Source organism: Triplophysa dalaica, chromosome 8 (genome assembly GCF_015846415.1).
Source record: "Triplophysa dalaica isolate WHDGS20190420 chromosome 8, ASM1584641v1, whole genome shotgun sequence".
Taxonomy (NCBI): domain Eukaryota; kingdom Metazoa; phylum Chordata; class Actinopteri; order Cypriniformes; family Nemacheilidae; genus Triplophysa; species Triplophysa dalaica.
In genome coordinates, this window is record NC_079549.1 from 2,989,221 (window position 1) to 3,009,158 (window position 19,938).

Consider the following 19,938-nt stretch of genomic DNA (forward strand, 5'->3'; position numbering starts at 1 on the left):
ATCTGTATTACTTCCTCGGGTCAACACTTTAAACAGCATTAGTGTCATCATCTTCATTATTAATTTAAATACAAATTTGAATCCTTTGTTTGGATTTATCTAGTATGAATAAAAATCTCAAAGTTGTGCACAATGGTTATTTTAAATGTACAGACGAATTCACCGTTGATTTGAATTTAATTCTGAACCAAATTGTGTGCTAACAAATGGTAAAGTGTCTGTGATTATAGTTAATCACAGTTATTCTACTGGTAGAAATCATGCGTGCAAGTAAAATTGCTTATGAATCATAATGACAAAAAAACTGTTACAAATTGATTTAATAGGTGAGTATAATGCTACCATCGCCCCAGCAGTATGTTATGTGGGGCATCACATTTACCTGCAACAGAAAATAAAGGATGAAAGAATCAGCAATATACTGAACCTTATTTAATGGCATATTCTATACATTACACTTATCTAAAATATAATCAATATATGTTTCCTTGTAATAAGGTTGATTCAAAACGAAGTATTTTTATTTAAACGAAACCAGTAAATTGGAATGATACTACAAGCACATTTTAGACACATTTCTGAAATCCACATAATTCATGTAAATGGGAAAACGTCGAGATGACACTTAAAAATGTGAGAGCAAGACCATGTTGGCAAATATAATTTATTGTAATAAACATGATATCTTACTTGCTAAACAACAATTCATTAGTCTGCGCAGTGCCAGCTCGCACTTTGCATAACTGATCCATAACATTTACATCTAATACGGGAAACATCTCCGTCCCCTGCGCGTGCAAAGAAAGTTTTAATGGCAAATGTAAGACTTTATGCCTGCATGGTCATGTAGGATTTTATTTTTATTCATCCTTCTATAAATGAAGGCTGTTACATGATATGAAACAGTGGAAAGGCTTGCAAAGAAGCTGGAAACACCGTGTTCAGTTCATCTCCAGAGATCCAGACAGTTAACACTGTGTCCTGTGAAAAGCTCATCTGAAATGCGCGCATCAGGTGCTCAAAGATCCCGTTTGCTCACCCCGTGGCAGCGATGAGACCCCATCATCTCAGTACGCGCCCACGATGACCGCTTCCACTTCTTTGGAGGGTCTCCGTTCCGTCACCAAAAAGTTGATCATTCCCTCCGACTTGATGAGCAAGTTGCAGCCGAGGAAAAAGATCCCGAATACTACAGTGAGGGAGAGTACGCACATCACCGCGATCTGAACTATTCTCATGATGAAGAGACTCCTCTCGTCCGGAGCGCTCGCCGCGAAGCCGTTGTCCGTCACCACGGATGAGAGGTTACAGCACAAGAGGATCTCATCAGTCTGGTTGGAGAAGATCCCGCCGTCCGTTTGATTAAATGTAGTATTCATGTCCACTTTACAAAGACAGACTTTAAAAAGACCTTCTTGAAAGTTAAGTGGCCCAAGTATGTGCTCCTCCTTTAAGTGTGAACACACGCGGAATTGTGGGGAACTGTTTGTTAACTCAAGCGCACCCATTCAGCGTCTCGTCGTTGGTGTACTGACGTCCCATGGCACGGTCCTGCACTGATTCTCATGTAAGTACATTTGGTGCTTCTGCTCAGCATCACACCTGCTCGTGTAAAACCACTGAGAGATGGGAGGAGACAACTACTTTACTCAAACGTGCCGTTTGGCGCCACCTACAGCACAGATGTAACGTCACAAACGCACGCAGCCTTTTATGCATTTAAAAGTAGATTTTTCTCTCTCTGAATTTTATGCATGTTGTTCATTGAGTTTCGATCTGGGTGTTTTGAGGAGTGTTTTGGGGGAAATGTGGTCACATTGAATGAGTGGGTGCGGAAAAAATGCATATTACTTAACATTTCAATCTCCATTTGCAACTAAATTACCTTAAATATCATTAGACTGTTAATAATTGAGATAAAGATAATTTAATATAACATTTGATTTATTATATTAAACCATTATAAATGTATAAATAATAATACAAGTTAAAACGAAAATTAATCCTTTGCCATCAAAAAGCAGGCCCATGTAGCCTATAGCTGTATTTGGTGTTAACTGAACTACATTATTAATTTAATTAATTAATTAAAATTATTACAACAAAATGTTATTCATAATAACAAATTATGATAGTAAATATAGTAATAATGTAGGTATTTTTTTACGGTCCAAGGCTGTCTTTTCTATAGTTTTCTATTCATAAGTATTTTGTTAAACGATAATATTAAACATTTAAGGGCTGTTGTACTGGTGCGAACAAGGCTACACATGGTTGTACTGACATCTAGTGTTCAAATAGTGAACTGCTCAACAATTCGAGCCTGTTTGCTGACAAAACATGGTCCAGCTTGGGCAGCAAGACCTATGTGATAATATAAATGATCTTAGACTGAAATATTAAAGAGAGGGAAACACAAGGTATATGTATGTGGGCTAACATGCTATACATGTAGAATAAAAAATATGTTTTACCTTAAAAAACAATTGTTTAATACAAACCTAAACCGCAACTAAAACATGATGGAATTTTTGAGTTGTATGTTGCTAATATAAATGTTATATGCATAGCAGTAAGTTAAGAGTGATGCTTATAGACTGGATAATAGTGTTATTACGGCCTCCACCAGCAGAGGCAGTCCACTCCAGTAATATCACAGAATAAAAGGTCTAATCAAACGCTCAGGAACAGATCTAAAGATTTTTTGATACATTGTATACATTTTGTCATGTCAGGTGAATTACTGGATTGTTGCAATTGCAACTATCTTACAACAAGCTGTAACGCATTTTATGTTGTATCAACGTTCATTTAAATGATCCCTAACCACCCTTAGGACAGCAGACGGATCTTTGTCAACCTTGCAATGAACTTACAAATTCAGTTTAGCAGCAACATTTATTTATATTTTTACTCGTGACGTAACTGTCATCGTTACACTAGTTACAATAAACAATTCACAGAAATCATGTTGACTCAATGAAACATCTACCCGATCAACTAGCCCCGCCCTCACCTAATCCTAAATTGAACCAAAAAATAACTCATAATTATTTTTCTAAAAAGTTGAGTACGTCTGATTGTAATTGGAAGTAACATATAAGTATAGCACTAGGCTACAATATAAATATATATATATATATATATAAATATATATATATATATATATATATATATATATATATATATATATATATATATATATATAAATAATTAACATTATTGCAGTTTTAGTTGATACGGATAATTTAACATTTTAATGTATAGGGACCGTATCCATTTCAATGTGAAATATTAGAAAAACATTTTTTTTGCGGTTTTAATGTACACAGCATCTAGGAGAACAGGCGACCGCGATGCACTTGCGCATTGGTGTCTTGTGATGAACCCGCCTCTCCAGTCACAGCATCCTCACATTGAACTGAATGAATAGACGATCCTGACATCCCATGAAATAAAACCAGAGGGCAGCCACTGTGTGTTATTGAGTGAAAGACAAGTGATCGTTTTGCTTAAGGTATTAACTGAGACCTGGCACAGGACACACGGCTCCAAGATCCTCGCATCTGACTCGAGGAATGAAATCTGGCCAGTGATGCATCGGGGAGAGAGACTGCTGTAAAGGACAGCTCAGTTCATTGTTTTAAGTAGGCTAAATACGGCATGTTTGATTTTGAATTACTGGAGCTATGTCGATTCTTGGAGTTATGCTCGTACCAGGCGATGTGCACGAAATCGTGTTCCATTTATAAATAAAGAGGAAGCACGTTGTGAAGTGGTCAACGGGAGCGCAAGATTCATCCAGTCTTCATTCAGTGAGTAGCCTTTATAAGCGTCATTGCTTTACGTGATATTCTGCCTTCTATCCATTATTCTGTATTTTCATCCAGCAGCAGCCAGAAACAGCAATCGATCAAAGCAGAGATCTTAGGAAAATACAATACAATGCTGTTTCTTCCAGGCTTTGCCATTGGGTTATGTTTATAAATAATATAAATAAATTACAAAATACTCACACACGTGATATGCCTTACATTTGCATATTTACAGTAATGCAGTGTAATGTATATAAAGACATGCATACATGCATAACAATAATTCATTCATATATTTCTGCTTGGACAAGGAAAGAAGCATGTGGTTTGTTTTGTATACAGCAATTGAACTGTGAGGTTGGTTGGTTGTAAGATACAGTATTGGACAAAGTAATTTGATAGCTTTAAAAACCGCATAACTTGTGTTTTATATCTATATCTACAGAGACTGTTGTGACTTTGCACCTGATGGTAAATCTTAATACTCTTATGTACATTTTATGTACGATATGTAAGATATACACAATATCTGATGCGCTGATCTGTGTTGAAGTCACCATCTCTGCATGAAACAATAGCCTCAAGGAAAACAAATTTACACCCTTTAATTTAACAGGGAAAGCTGCTGATTCAGAAATTCAAGCGCATGTTTTGCCACTAAAACTGTCTGAAGTGGTTTTACTGGAACTGAGCTTTTTGTAAAAGATAAAACAACGCTTAAGAATCAGTGCTGTATTAGATTAGTGAGCTCCCTAAGCCTTGAGACACGCTATTCCTGTTCGAATCAAGCGTGATGAAACTTTGTGATTTTTGTCATATATCATTTACTTACGTGTGACCCGTCCCGTGAAAACCAAATTTTTTTTAATTTACTGTTTTCTACAGAAAATCATCAAACAGTAAGTAGTTCTGGGAAAAGATAAAGATTGAAATCATAGTTAAATGAATGATTACAATCAAAATGGTGATTCTACTTTTAAAGGGATACGTCACCCCAAAATTTAAATCTGTCATCATTTACTCACTTCTGAATTGTTACAAATCTGTATTAATGTCTTTGTTCTGATGAACACAGAGAAAGATATTTGGAAGAATGATTACAACCAACCAGACAGACAGAAACCAGACTCCCATAGTTGAAAAAATTACTTCTGTTGAACACAAAAAAGACATTTTGACAGTTCTGGGCCACTTTTGACTACCTCAAGTTTTTCCTACATGGGAGTCAATGGGGGTCAAAATCTGTCTGGTTATAAACATTCTTCCAAATATCTTTCTCTGTTTTTCAGAACAAAGACATTTTTACAGATTTGGAACAAATTTGGATGATGACAGAATTTTCATTTTTGGGGGAAAGTATCCCTTTAATAAGATGAAAGTAATTCATAGATAGGGTCACATACTGTGTGGCTGCCGCGCAGCTTTATTCTACAGCACACTTAAGCCAAAAGTATTTCTAATCACCTATTATGGTTCTACATGCATTGAAACTTTGTGTAGCTAAATGCATGAACTTCAATACAAATGATGAACTCTTAACAAACAGAATCTCGTACAAAGTAGAGCCCCAATGTTGAGTTAAAAGCCTCTTAATTAAGACTTAATCAATGCTCTGCTTAGGTTTTGAGTTTCTGGAGACAAATGGTAATAGCTTTGAGGTAACCATACACCAGACTGAAGGACTTAGTGTGAGGTGACTTCACACCCAGTCTACTGGTTTATTGAATCTCAGGCTGAAATCCAACAATACTCAGATTTCTGTTGTTGGTGGTTTTTTAGTATGTTGCCAGGTGGCTGCACATAATATTAACAGAAATAATTATTAGGCAAGAATCACATGTTAGTGATGCAGCAAAGGGAAATCAATTGGTAAAAAGTTGTGTTATTAGCACCGGTTTTATATAAAATGCAGCGTTTGCTTTAGATAAAACCAGAACCATGATAAGAGAGTTCACAACGGAAGTTCACATTTTTCGAGCGTCACCATTCTTTAAATTTTTTATTACAGTTTTTTGCATTTAGTAAACGAGTTGCGTCTATAAATGTGTTAAAAGTGTGGTCTGTTTAGCCGCAGCTTCATGCGTTAATAGCAATTAACGGGAACTATTGAGAGGCTTCATGAACCACCATTGCTGAGAAAAAACTTGTCCATTGGAATCAACAGAGTTGACGTTACTCTCTCAATGGCTCTGGATTAAACCATCTGCCAAATCCTGAAACTGAAAATGTGCTTGTTTGTGATGCATTAACATTACTAGAGATACAGATTATTCTCAAGGATATGAACCACAAACAACTTCATTAAATATGATCAGGAAAGACTACTGAATATCAAAGGACTTGCCAGGGAGACAGAATCAAGGGATAGTTCACCCAAAAATGACATTTTTGTCATGAATTACTCACTCTCTGTATTAATTTTTGGTTGAATGCTTGTAAGATGACAATGGTAATCAAAGTGCCCCAGAACTGTCTGCTTTCCTACATTCTTCAGAATGGGTCAAAGTGTTCAACAGAACCAAAAATATATAAAGTATGTTTTTACTATAGTTGTCAATGGGGTCCAATAACGTTTTGGTTATAATAGTCTTCCAAATGACTTTCTGTGTTCATCAGAACAAACAAATTCATACAGATTTGGAACAACCCCAAGTTGAGTAAATGATGACTGTATTTTTATTTTGGGGTGAACTATCCCTTTAACAAAAAAAACTTTTATAATTGGTAAGTGGGGTTATTTTGACGTCTTCAACTGCACAAAAAGTCCAAGGACAGTTGAATAAGTTTAAACTTGCATTGAACCTTGATAGCCATCATATTATTCCCTGCTTGAAATATGAGGGTCAGTGGTGTACAGCAGATAGTGAGGGCTCATGTTTACAGATGGCTTCTCTATTAACCCAGATATTCCTGAGGGAAGTTCAGCCTGGTGCTACTGCACTCAAACAGCCCTGACAACCAGGCAGATGGTCAGAAATAAAAAAACCTGACCAGATCTAAGATTCCAGACAGAGTATTTGTGATATGATGTGTGAGCATGACTGTGCATGATTTAGTTCATGTTTCCAAATCATTCATTGTTTTTCAGTAACAATAAGGTCCATTTTAGGCAAATCTGAAAAGTCGTTTTATTTATGAATTATTCAACAACAATGTAGCCTTTCAGATTATAAAAATTCTGATTTCATGTGTTCTGTAATGCATTCAGAAATAAATTATTTTGGCCAATAGTTTGACAGAATCACTTACTTAGCCCCACAAATTTACATACAATAGTGGTGTAATGGCACCAACGGTTCTTGGGGCACTTTAAGTGCTATATAGAGAACCATGTGGTGCACTGAGGTGCTTTATAGAACCGCTGAAGAGCCATACAGGGGCTAAACAGGTTCCTTATACGGAAACGGTGTTATATAGCAACTCGGTCACCCCAGAGCCATTGATAGAGAGAGTTGCGTCCTCTCCGTTGACTCCAATGGAACAGTTTTTTCACAGTTTCAATAGTTCCCAGAAGTTACTAGTAACACATGGAGCTGCGACTAAACAGATCAACGGAGGTAAACTTCTAAACCATTTAAATAAGAAAGCAATTTAATGAATAAGAAGATGAAAGAAATAAAGCACTTAAAGATAAAACATAACTTCCTGGAACTAGGCAGACCAGAATATGCTGTTTTGTTCAACAGGGCTGTGATCTCTGATTTTGCGATGTAAGAACCATTAATAATGTCTAAAAAAAAATCTCTCTCCAGTGGGATGACGTCTTGGTGTATGTCCTGTCCCATCAACCCCTGCCCCGTCTCCTGTCTGCCTGTGAACGCGTGACTCCAGCAGGCTGATGAGACGCTTCGTGTACTGTAAGGTGGTGTTGACCACCTCTCTGGTCTGGGTGCTAGTGGACGTTTTTCTGCTGCTGTACTTCAGTGAGTGCAACAAATGTGACAACAAGAAGGATGGATCGCTTCTGCCGGCGCTGAGAGGTGACTTAAAACATTCAAAACACTGTTGAGGTTAAGGTGTGCACTTTTCATGCTTCTTTATTTTGATATATTTGATAAGTTAGTATGCAGAGATGTCTCAAGGGTTTTCATTCACATCAAAATAAACCTGCCGTTTACCCTTTACATGACAGAATTGTAATTTTTGGGTGAACTGTCCCTTTAAAACAGTGACTGCTCACCAGATGCCTGTTCCTTCCAGTACCGTTAATTCCTGTCCTTACAGGAACACTCTGTCTTGTAAAAAGATTTAGGACCTTAAGCTGCTTTTAGGTTTAGATGTGGGCAAGAAACATAATCAGTCTTTCAGAATCAATCTTTCTTTACTGTAGTACATCAAATGTCTTGTTCTTAATGTAGTTTCTGTTGTCCGTTTGTTCCTGCAAGTCAAGTGAACAAACAGAAAACGTGAATCTCTCTGAACTACAGTCTTGTGTTGTACGTGGGATTAGATAATAGCAGGTGCTAGGGTGTTAAACTGTCACATAAGGTCCAGCGGACATTGTGCTGATAAAAGCCGTGCTCAGAAGCAGGCCAGTCTGTCGACTGTTTGTGCTATTGCTTGGGTCAGTTGAAGATCATCTCTCGTTGTGGTCATGACTGTCATTAGCTTAACCCTGATGCTGAGTGGTGGTTATCTAAAGGATTTGGCCTACAAACGCAAGAAAAAAAAGAAAAGTCTGTGCTGTTAAGCAATGCACTCATAGTATTCTGTTGTGTTACCCAAATCACCTTTTGGGTTATTTTAAAGTGGACGTAACACGCAGGTTTTTTTCAATCTCATATTAATCTTGGTTACCTATAGAGTAGAATTGCACACTTTGTATCTTCGAAGATTATTTAGTTTGATCACATTTATAAAAGATAGATACAGCTTTACGATTGTTTCCGAAATCATATGGCGCGTGCAGGGGGAGGGGTAGGCTGAACTAAAGCACATTTCCAACAAAACACAGACATCCGTTACTCCCCACATGCGATTTGATTTGATTGTGTATTGTACAGTTGTTTTAAGTGAACTTGATGTTATACAGCACATTAAAAAAACTGAATTATCATTTGTTAACAAATGTTTAAAACCCCTAAAATGAAAATATAATTTACAATTTTAATTTAAAGTCATTTTAGTTTCTAATTACTATTTTGAATTAACTTTCATTTTTATATTATTTTAATTCAAGGCAATTTTTCATTTTCATATAGTGCAAGTTTTATCATTAAAGCCTAGTTTGTTCGTTTTCAATTGTTTTAAATTATAGTTGAAAATAATCCTTATTTTTATAATGTAGCTGAAGAAAAAAATAAGCTTTTAATTTACAAGCCTTTTATTTATACATTTTCATTTTTACAACCAACAATATGCAGATTGCAAAACATTGTCGTTTGGCTATTTTCTAATCTACACAGTTCACAACCAAAAGCAGAACATTTAAGGTCTCCTATTTTTCATTCTGGTTCTGCATTACTTGTTTCAGACCTAACACATTTCCAGCATCCGGTCAGTAACGTAATTTATGTCCCGCTTTTCAACTTTGATAGATTAGATTTAATAAGCAACAATATTTATAACAGCCCTTGTATGTCTCACTGCTTGCAATCCGGCACTACTACTGTACACACAATTTTACTCAAACCCTAACTTATACCGAACGCGAACAGCGCAGTGTGGAAGAAGATGACATGACGTGAGACTAGGTCAATTTTGTGAGCCATTTAGTCTCTCAACTTCTTAATGTGTCATCATATTGCCGAAATCACCACACGTCCGTCTGTCACCACACTGTCTTTAATGAACGTGCATGGTGATTTTTTTAGACATTCAGCGACTGTAGATAAGCAGCAGGCAGCGGTTTATTCTGTTTTTCAGGCAGTTGTTCTCTGGCTGCTGTGCATGTATCACTAAAAGGCCAATCATAAAGAGAGGATAGATGATGTTTCAACAACAGGCCTTATTGCCTAATAAATACTGGACTGGGATCAATGCAGTAATGCAGTAGAGAATTGTTACTTGCATGCCTTAATTGCTACATCATTAAGTATACATCAGTCTCTTAGGCTGCATTTCAAACTAATGATGCAACAGAGCATTTAAAGAAAATGAAAGAAATGCTGCTTAGTGGACATCAATTATTCAATAGTCTTTCATAGCACTTTCTGTGGGCCTTGTGGTCTCAACTTCAGATTCACATGGATTCCCAAGAAATCAGGCAATTACAGCCCCCAAACCAGTAGGTAACTTGCGTAACCCTAGTCCTTGATAACAGAATTGAGGTATCTCACAATGGGAATGCCTCAGGCATGACAGGCTGCGTAAGCACCATTTGCAACAGATCTGTAAGACCGACAGACCAAACTCAACAGCGAGCCAGGAGTCCCACCTCCCTGGTATATAAGCCGCTGCCCTCTCCGCTGCTGCATCCTTCTCAGCATGTTTACTTCACCGTGTAATCCGCAAGAAGGGCGGTGTACATTTAAGAAATTATTGTAAATTCAAATTTTAGACGATTTCTACGCAACATTTTAGGATTGCTGGTCCGACAGACATGGTGCAATTGGTGCTTCTGCAGTGAGCCATTTTCACACACCCAGTCTTTACTGTTAAATTATAATTTAGAGATCACGAGTGAACACAACCTATACAAACTTTTGGCTGCTTTTTTGTTGTTACTGAGCTCATTGCAATGAATCCTGGGATTGCATTTCTCAAAAAGTTTACATGCGATTCTGCCTTAAAATTTATTCAACATGAAATCTTTAGGGAAAAGATACTGTAAAGCCGCCAAGTCTTGCTTGAGGCAGTTGAGGGATGCTGGACGGTGCTTGTATTTAGTACACGCACGCTTGGCTTGCTTTTAATTAGAATATTCACACAAGATGTTAGAATGCTCATTGTTGTAGAATTATTTTACGGTTACTGGTCTTCATTTCCATCTAAGCAAGATCCATACAAACAGTCAATAAATCCACAGGTCTTTCACCTTTACAAAGACTTACTTTATGTGGTACAAAAAGTCTATCGTAGCGGTCAAAAACTGTGTTTACCTACCCCCCAGCAACACCTATCACTTGAGGGAAGGTTCCCACATATATGGCGCTTTCAATTAGGCAATGATGACCCCTATTGGACACACCATAAACAAACAAATAGCTAAATGGCTTTTACAGATACTTATGTTTACAACCCCTTGGATTTCTTAGTGTCTTGAGTGTGCCTGTGGTCCCTTGAATGCTACTTACTGATCCAACCTTCTTGGTTGTGGAGGAGAGTAATAGTCTTTATAATGGGACAATGCTTCCAGATTTATTTCAATTATATGATATTATGGGCTGTCCTTGTGTCCAAGTCGGTGTTATTTTTGGATGAGGTAGCTAAATAAGTCTGCAGTGTATGAGTGTGTATCAATTCCCAAGGTGTTCCGCATTTAAATGCTGTGAAGGTTGAAGTAACAATTCATTCGTCATTCTTCTCTTATAACAATGTCATTCTTGCTTTATTGTCCTTGATAAGTTACTCTCCGTTTATAGTCTTTAATAGGCTCTTTCATCTCCAGAGTAATTGAATCTAAACCTGCTTAAGCATACCACCAGGTTCAACAAGACCAATTAAAGGGATAGTTCACCCAAGAATGAACATTCTGTCATGAAATACTAACTCTCTAGTTGTTACAAATCTGTATAAATGTATTCGTTTGGTTGAACACAGACAAAGATATTTGGAAGAATGCTTGTAACCGAACGGTTCTTGGACCCCATTGACTAGTCAGTGGGATCCAAGAAATGTTTGGTTATAACGATTCTTCCAAAGATAGGTCTCTTTGTTCAACAGAACAAAGAAATGTATACAGATTTGGAACATCTCGCGTCTTCAGTTATCACAGCAAAACATGGTCTTAATGACCTTTTTTGTTTTTATAATCAATATTTCAGTTGTTTATTGTTACAGTATGAATTGGCTGTCACCAGTAACAATACTTTGTTACAGTTTTGTTTGACTAAAGAAGTTGATTTATCTTGTCCAAGCAGTTTCTGTTTGATAACAGCATTGAGTCAAATTTCAAGGAAAATGTCCATTTCGTTTGAGTTTACAGATTCTATAATGTATATCAATGGCCCACAACACTGCAGACTGTTGAGGCATGTTGTGTGGTTCACAAAGATTTTAAAATCCTTTATGAATTTGCTTGTTTTTCTAAACTATGCCATAAGTACACCACGGTCACATGTCTGACGTGCCTTTATGAAGTTTCAAGCGTCTTAATTTAAATAAAGTATTGCAGCATTTTTTATTCATGAAAGGCCTCTGGCAAGTCATTTAACTTTCATACGGTGACATATTTACAGGTGAAACAGAATATTCAATGATGCAAAATGTAGGGCGGGATTTGATCCATCAAGAATTTAGTAGAAAATAAAACTGATCTCTGGCTGAAGCAAGTTGTTACATATTAATGATTACCAAGACAAATGTGTTTTAGCTCAGAATAACAACCGTGTTTTGTTTATTATAAAGATCATCGATATATTCACAATGACCCAATGTCTCTTCTGTGTTCCAGCGGTGATGTCACGCACCCATGAGGCTCCTGGTGAAATGGGAAAGGCTGTGATCATTCCTAAAGAACAGCATGACAAGATGAAAGAACTCTTTAAAATCAATCAGTTTAACCTGATGGCCAGTGACATGATTGCACTTAACAGAAGTCTGCCGGATGTCAGGCTGGACGGGTGAGTATGTGTACATGTGAATAAAACCAGGGTGATGGAAACCGGCTTATTGGCCATTTTTCCATCGGCCTCTGTGTCTGCATTCACACATGTTAATGTTAAATTTCATGTCCTGAAAGGAATAGTTCAACCCCAAGAAAATCTGCTATCAAACCTAATGTAAATGTTAAACCAAGTATCTTGAAACAATGCATGAAAATGAAACACAGAATTCTCAGTTGGGGGTATAATGATATGTCAATGTTCTATAGATAGCTTTTAAAAAGTACATATTTCTGCTAGGTGCATATGGTTTATATAGTTTGCAGTTTATATATGTTCTTGTTTTTCTCAGATGTAAGACGAAGACATACCCTGACGACCTCCCGAACACCAGCATTGTGATTGTGTTTCATAATGAAGCATGGGGTACTCTCTTGAGAACCATACATAGCGCAATAAACCGCTCGCCCAGACAACTACTGCTGGAGATACTTCTGGTGGACGACGCCAGCGAGAGAGGTGCCGGGCACATCATAATTCTTATTTTGCCCTTATACTGTATAGTCTTTCATTTCCCTTTTATTGTTTATTATTTAGGAATATTGTCTCATAAAGCATCAAGTCTTTCACTTTTCAGTTGCCTTATTTTGTTGGTGTTTCTTGAGCTACTTGTAGTTCTAGTGATATTGATTAGAATGAGAGTTAACCACTGCTTCATTTTGTTTTATTCTTACAGATTTTCTGAAAAATAAACTAGAGGAATATGTTGACCATCTTGAAGTTCCGGTACGGATTTTGAGGATGGAACAGCGATCTGGTTTAATTCGAGCGCGGCTGAGAGGGGCAGCTGTTGCACAAGGGCAGGTCATAACCTTCTTGGATGCCCACTGTGAGTGCACTTTGGGTTGGCTGGAGCCGCTGCTGGCGCGGATTAAAGAGGACAGGTGAGCAAGCTCGACTCCATTTTTAAAGCTGAGAGCTAATGTCTAGGGTTGGGCCGATAGAAGATGCCATCGTTCTTTGCCTGTGGCTGACAGACATGACGATGTTGAGTCGGGCAGCCGGCAACCTCGTATGACAGCAAAAATCTGTCATACGAGGTTTTTGCATTTATTGATGACGTGCATTTATTGATGTTATGTGAACATGACGTTTTTTTATGACATTTTAAGATACCACATTACCCATAATCCTAAACACTCAAAATATGCGCAATAAGACATATTTGACATCACCTAACGCACGTCCACAATATCTCGTTGTAAACATTATGCAGGTTAGCCCACTCTGCTGCTATTTTGTAATGTTTTCTGTCATTATTTTTTCTGATATTTTGTATTTATTGTCATTTTACTGTCAATTTATTCTGTTATAAAATCCCTGTGGGTTTCTCACTTACAGTTTCTGTGATTCCTATGTTAATCCAAGGTTCCTGCGCATGTAGTGCTTATTGCCGTCTGAAGAGTCTGGTCGAATAGCAAAATTATTTTAAACTTTGAGGGCCCCGCGTGGTTGTGGGGCCCTAGGCAATTGCCTGAATTGCTTGTTGGATGGGTCGGCCCTGACACTAAAATATGGATGAATACTGCTTGCAGGCAGCAAAAATGACAATCCGCTGTTAATTTACTCACCCTCAGGACATCCAAGATGTCTGTAATATTTTTCTTCAGTAGTCATGAACAAATATTTTAACTTACATTTTGGTCTTAAATAATTATCGCTTTGAGTGTCAACAAAGCAGATAAAGACAATCCTGCGATTAACAGACGTATATTGAGGTGTTAATATGGAGCACTTCCTTTAAGCATCTTGACTAGCCTGACTCAACATCCTTGGCTTACTACAATTCAATTTTTGGAGGAATGAGAAACAGGGAGGATGTCTTTTTTTCCTTAACAGAACAAACAATAAATCAAACATATTTTCACCTCATTCCTATACACCTTTGCTTGTTTACCTCCATTTGAACATATTATCTTTATCTTTGCCTCATGGTTTCTCATTGTATAATCCTATTGTCCATCTTATTGATGTGTCTCCATTTGTAAAGTGATCGTTATTACATTAAAAGAGAATCAGGTACATCACATATTCAAAATTACATTGCTGTCAAATATCCTGTTACTCTTACAGCCAGACACACAAGCACGCACAGAGCATAGACCCTCATCCTCAGCTGCGTTTGACACTTCTACAGACCTCTTTATAATAGAGCATGAACTTCAAAGAAATGTATTCTATGGCCAGTAAGGCATATAAGTTAGTCATTCTGATGTTTCAAGCGCTGTGTGGTTCCTGTATTGAGTTTGCATTGATCAGAATAAGTCTAGTGCTTCAGCCAGAGGTGTTTATCCAATTAGCATTTCCTGCCATAGAGCTAAGAGAAATCAGAGCGAAGGGATTTTTACACAGATCAGAGGTCGGTCATGAGTCATGCTGTCGGTACGATATATGGCTGTAGAGGAAAACAGTAAGTTATTGTAATGAATTGGAAAGACCCGCATTCAGTCGTCAAAGAGAGCCATCTTCCAAAGACTGTTCATTGTTGCTCACGTTCTGTTTGTTCACATAAAAGCCATTCTGTTGCATGAACACATGGCAACGAAGTGCCAGACTCATCTGAATTACTGAGCGTCTGCCATAGTTGTGCTTTATACGGACCCCAGTTCTGCACATCCTCCACCCCCTTTTATTGCCTATTTCAAACCATTCTGATTCATTGTATTATGCAACGAATATTAGGGTACTTTCAGTTTGCATTTAATACTTTACTATGTTTGCATGTATTAAACAGCTACACAAATGTTTATAATTACGGTGTTGCTTTGTCAATATAGATTTTAAGGCTTGTGAGACCCCTTTAGCTACTTATTTTCCAAAAAGTGCCTAGCGACAAATGTAATGACTTTTTGTATAAGCCTTAGCTTGTATATTCTGCCTTGCTTGTGTTGGCTTGTAAGAATGAGGTCTTGGTCACAAGGGCCAAACATTTATCTTTATTGTATTCTCCTTAGTTTACATTTTTAAACATATTTGACTCTTTAGAGATATGATCAATAGCACAGCTCATGTATAAATAGAGAGTTTGTTAGCTGTATGGCTTTTTGGAATTTGGTCAACATGCTATAATTTCAATACTTAAAAAAAAGTAAAATAGCAAAGAAATGTTAAGAAACAACAATAGTTACTAAAATACTACTTATAAAATGCTCAAAACATTAAAAGCTCATGTTTTTAAAGATAAACAAGCAAGTATTTCATGAAATTATTTAAATATTTACTTCCTCGGGGAGAGAACCTCTCTGGGGTAATTCAAGTAAATCCCTGCATTAAGACATTTCAGTCATAAGCGTTTATTGCAGTCTAAAGCAGTCTACTACAGTATGTACTTACATAGGAAAACATGTAAGTGCTTCCCGGGTTATTTGGAATATGTGTAATGTGATGACCAAGTACAAACCGCAAATCATTTTTTGAGAAATCAAACAATGAATTATAAATGATATTGTTTAAAAGACAAAAAATATTAATATGTATAAATAATAGGGCTAAAAAATATTAATATATGAATAGTATGTGTTATATTTATAAGGGTTATATGTGTAGATATGTAACATACAATATGTGTAAGTATTTATTGTGTAATATGCTGAATGACTAACACTTCAAAATATGAAGCCTAAATGCAGCAAACGAGTGAGTGCAGTATGGAGATTTATAAGGAATGGTGAGGTAATATGAAAATATTTAAGGAAATATAGACATTTCTTTTCACTCTTTCATCACAGTGGGTGGCACTATGCAACCTGACATAAAACGCACAAAGAAGAAGTATGGCCATAATGACTATTTACGAAAAGAAACTAAAAACACTTTAATCGCATAACACCGTTTAATGGAAACGTAGTAATTTCGCATTTTTTTTTAATCAAGATTTAGAAAATACTGGCTACTGTTATCCTGTTATAACACAGTCCAGTTATCCATCCCTCTGTATGGCTGTACATATAGTAGAATGACAACAAAGCTTACTTTAATTGACATATATGATATATAAATATGACATATATAAGGTTTTACAGACCGGTTTCACAGACAACACTTAAGTTTAGTCCTAGACTAAAATGAATGTTTGACCTGTCTTAAGTAATTAAATATTCTTAAAATGTGTCAGTACCATTGTTTTATCTTAAGATGCAAACCAGTAATGTGCAAACCAGTAAAGTGCCTTAAATATCCTAATTTTCTGTGGCTCAGTGGTTAGAGTGCGGCGCTAGCAATGCCAAGGTCATGGGTTCAAGCCCAGGAATTTCACATACTCCGAAACAATTGTATAGTATAATGCGATGTAGGTTGCTTTGGATAAAAGCGTCTGCCAATTGTGTAAATTTACAGTAAGTAAGGTCTAGTCCTGGCTTAAGATAAGCCTTGTCTGTGCAACCGGGTCATAATGTTTTAGCTGCAGAGTATTGCCCAGTCTTAGACACTCACTAGTCATGTCTAGTTTGCCTTGTTTGTCAGGGAACGCAACCAGCACATTTGCTAAAAGCATAATTCTTGTTAAAATTGGCTTAACTTTACTGCCATGTTAAGACGAAAGTAAATGGGTTATTTCTTGGTTTGTTTTTCTAGAAGGGCTGTGGTGTGCCCTATCATTGATGTCATCAGCGATGAGACATTTGAGTACATGGCCGGCTCAGATATGACCTACGGGGGATTCAACTGGAAACTTAACTTCAGATGGTATCCAGTTCCTCAGAGAGAGATGGACCGGCGAAAAGGAGACAGGACCCTTCCTGTAAGGTACATCACAGCATTTTTTTTACAATTTAAAAAACTACAAAAATAACCTTTATCTTTAAAATAGGAAAGATGTGTTATTAAAGGTATTTTATACAGTACAGAGTTACCCCTTTAAACATAAAATGTATACCCAGAATACCTAATTGACCCTTCGCAAGCAATTTGATTGACCAACATAACGCCGATATTCTGTGCCCCCTAGACTGACAGCCATTTTATTTGACAAAGAAAACAAGTCAGAAACAACCTGCCGTAGTACAGCTTTGGTAATTAATATGAAAGTTTTAAATGCCGGCAGCTCCCTCACGGTCATCTGCCGGCCACACAAAAGTTCAGGCCTGGTCCTCTCTCGTCCTACACTCCTGTCGATGTCCTTTATGCTTCCAATCTCCTCCGTGAGAGATGCGAGACCGGTGCAACGCACAGCTGAGTATCACTCGCGTCATCGGCCTCGCGTCGTTCCCTCACGACTCTCTTTCTAAAACTGTCATTACTACGAATTTCGGAGTAAATCTACACCACATTAAGGTTATCTATACATCCATTTGTGTGACAGTAGTAGCCTACTGCATCGTGCAAGTTTTGAATTAACGTAACGTTATCGTCTGCTGGTGTGGACTCAAATATTTCCCAAGGGAGTGCACACATTTACACTGGGAGCTCATAGTTGATACAGAAAGCTTATGGACAAAGCAGCAAAAAAAAAATGAGGGTGGGGTGAAGGGTCAATTGCTGGACAGAAATATCTGGCAAATGCATACAGAAAATGTGAATGTATAATGTTAAAGTTTTAAGCCCTCCCTGCTGTCTGGCAATGAAATAACCCATCAGTTGTGTGTCTGAACATTTTCAGAACTCCAACAATGGCGGGAGGTCTGTTCTCTATTGACCGAACATATTTTGAAGAGATCGGCACGTATGACTCGGGTATGGATATATGGGGAGGAGAAAACCTGGAGATGTCTTTTAGGGTGAGCGTTTAATTAAATGACGTCAATCTCTGCCATACCGACAAAGTGGGCCTTATGTGTCAATCTCATGTAGAAACAAGCGCAGAAATCATCTTTAAACAGGGTTCACGTCTTATTCATGAAACATTGGTACGCATCCAATTCCATCATACGAATAATGAAGAATGTCTCCAAGGATGATGAACTTAAAAGTTAAAATAAACCAATGTTTTATTCCTAATGATATACTATACACTTTCCACGTAACCTATGCTCTCTAACATTAGTGTATTCATTTTAGTAGGACAGTATCATCTTAAATAGTATTCTTGATAAAAAAAATAAGTCTGTGTAAAGTCCAGCTATCCACATTTCATATTTCTGAAATACTTTCATCATATTTTCGCACAGTTTGGTGTGACATCGCTGATCACTTATCTTACAGCAAACGATTTTCTACATTGACTGTATTTATGATTGAGTTCGGTAATATGCAAACATTTACAGTCTGTGTTTACTGTATCAGATTATAATTTGTTTTGTATGTCTGGCAATAGATCTGGCAGTGTGGAGGATGTCTTGAGATAGTCACGTGTTCTCATGTGGGTCATGTATTCCGGAAAGCCACACCATACAGCTTCCCTGGTGGAACTGGTCAAGTTATTAACAAGAACAACAGACGACTGGCCGAAGTCTGGATGGACGAGTTTAAAGATTTCTTTTACATCATCTCACCAGGTAAGGCTCCTCAGAAAGTGTAAATGGCTTGAAATGAAATGGCTGCCATTTTAATTTTGGGCATTGATATCACTTTTTTATGACAAACCAGTTTAAGTACAGTTGATAGTAAGATATACAAATTCTTTCTAAACTATTCTGTAATTTGTAATAGAGCTCTGTGCACTCATCTGGCCAGTTATTGTGTTCTCTCCGTCTGTTTTATTGTCTGTGAGGTATTGTTGTCTGCTTTTCTAGAATGCAGTGTTCTTTATTTAACTAATGATGCATATGCGCATTAACGTTCATTTGAACACTTTCATCTGTCTTTTTGCTGTGTTTCTCTCCAAAATGAATCCGTGTTTTGAACGACTCGAACGAGATAATGATTCTGTGAGTCATTACTCGAGACAGTTTCGTTCTTGAATGAATCAGCTGCTTAGATTGAGCTGGTTGAATGATTCACTGACACAGAAAATGGTCGCCACACACTGGCCGTTTTAGTCACATTTAAAGTAAGCCTAAAGGTCTTTACACATACAGGACGAAATATTTGTATGTATTTTGAATTTGCTGCTTGTTTGTACGGTGTCTTTGAATTGTCAAATACCTCTCAAAATGCTTGCAACGGATATAGCAAGAGAACCCAGAGAATCATTTTGACAGACGAACATATCGGAAGCAGTGTGTAAATGTGATTGACAACAACGTAAGGTCGTATTTATTTTTTGACGTGCGGAAATTTCGGACGCAAATTTTGGACTCATTTAGCATTGCTAGAAATCCAATTTGTTTCACATTGATTGAATTAGTTCCCATGTTAAAAATATCTTTAGTAGTTACTACAGTAAACGCTGCTAAAATTACTAGACACTTCTGTTTTTAAATCTTACCAGAATAAATATTATAGTATACTACAGTATTTGCTCATCCAATTACTACAGTTAA

The 19,938-nt window shown here is 37.1% G+C and overlaps 2 protein-coding genes across 2 annotated transcripts in view; one reads left to right on the forward strand and one right to left on the reverse strand.

Annotated features, from left to right (window-relative positions):
* Window positions 1-656: 656 nt before the first annotated feature.
* Window positions 657-1,603, reverse strand: rprma (reprimo, TP53 dependent G2 arrest mediator candidate a). Its single transcript, XM_056755530.1, has one exon. The coding sequence runs from the start codon at window positions 1,506-1,508 to the stop codon at window positions 1,068-1,070; it is 441 nt and encodes a 146-aa protein (XP_056611508.1). The 5' UTR covers window positions 1,509-1,603; the 3' UTR covers window positions 657-1,067.
* Window positions 1,604-3,409: 1,806 nt separating this feature from the next.
* The window catches only part of galnt13 (UDP-N-acetyl-alpha-D-galactosamine:polypeptide N-acetylgalactosaminyltransferase 13), a 31,782-nt gene continuing 15,253 nt past the window's right edge, over window positions 3,410-19,938 (forward strand). Inside the window, exons 1-8 of the mRNA XM_056754091.1 lie at window positions 3,410-3,815; window positions 7,568-7,795; window positions 12,370-12,538; window positions 12,873-13,039; window positions 13,257-13,464; window positions 17,153-17,323; window positions 18,177-18,294; window positions 18,831-19,011. Coding sequence (XP_056610069.1) covers window positions 7,654-7,795; window positions 12,370-12,538; window positions 12,873-13,039; window positions 13,257-13,464; window positions 17,153-17,323; window positions 18,177-18,294; window positions 18,831-19,011 — 1,156 coding nt within the window. The 5' untranslated portion in view covers window positions 3,410-3,815; window positions 7,568-7,653. The remainder of the gene's footprint in view (window positions 3,816-7,567; window positions 7,796-12,369; window positions 12,539-12,872; window positions 13,040-13,256; window positions 13,465-17,152; window positions 17,324-18,176; window positions 18,295-18,830; window positions 19,012-19,938) is intronic.

Excerpts from the sequence above, each read along its gene's own strand:
- rprma (XM_056755530.1), bottom strand. The coding sequence starts at position 1,508 with ATGGGTGCGCTTGAGTTAACAAACAGTTCCCCACAATTCCGCGTGTGT.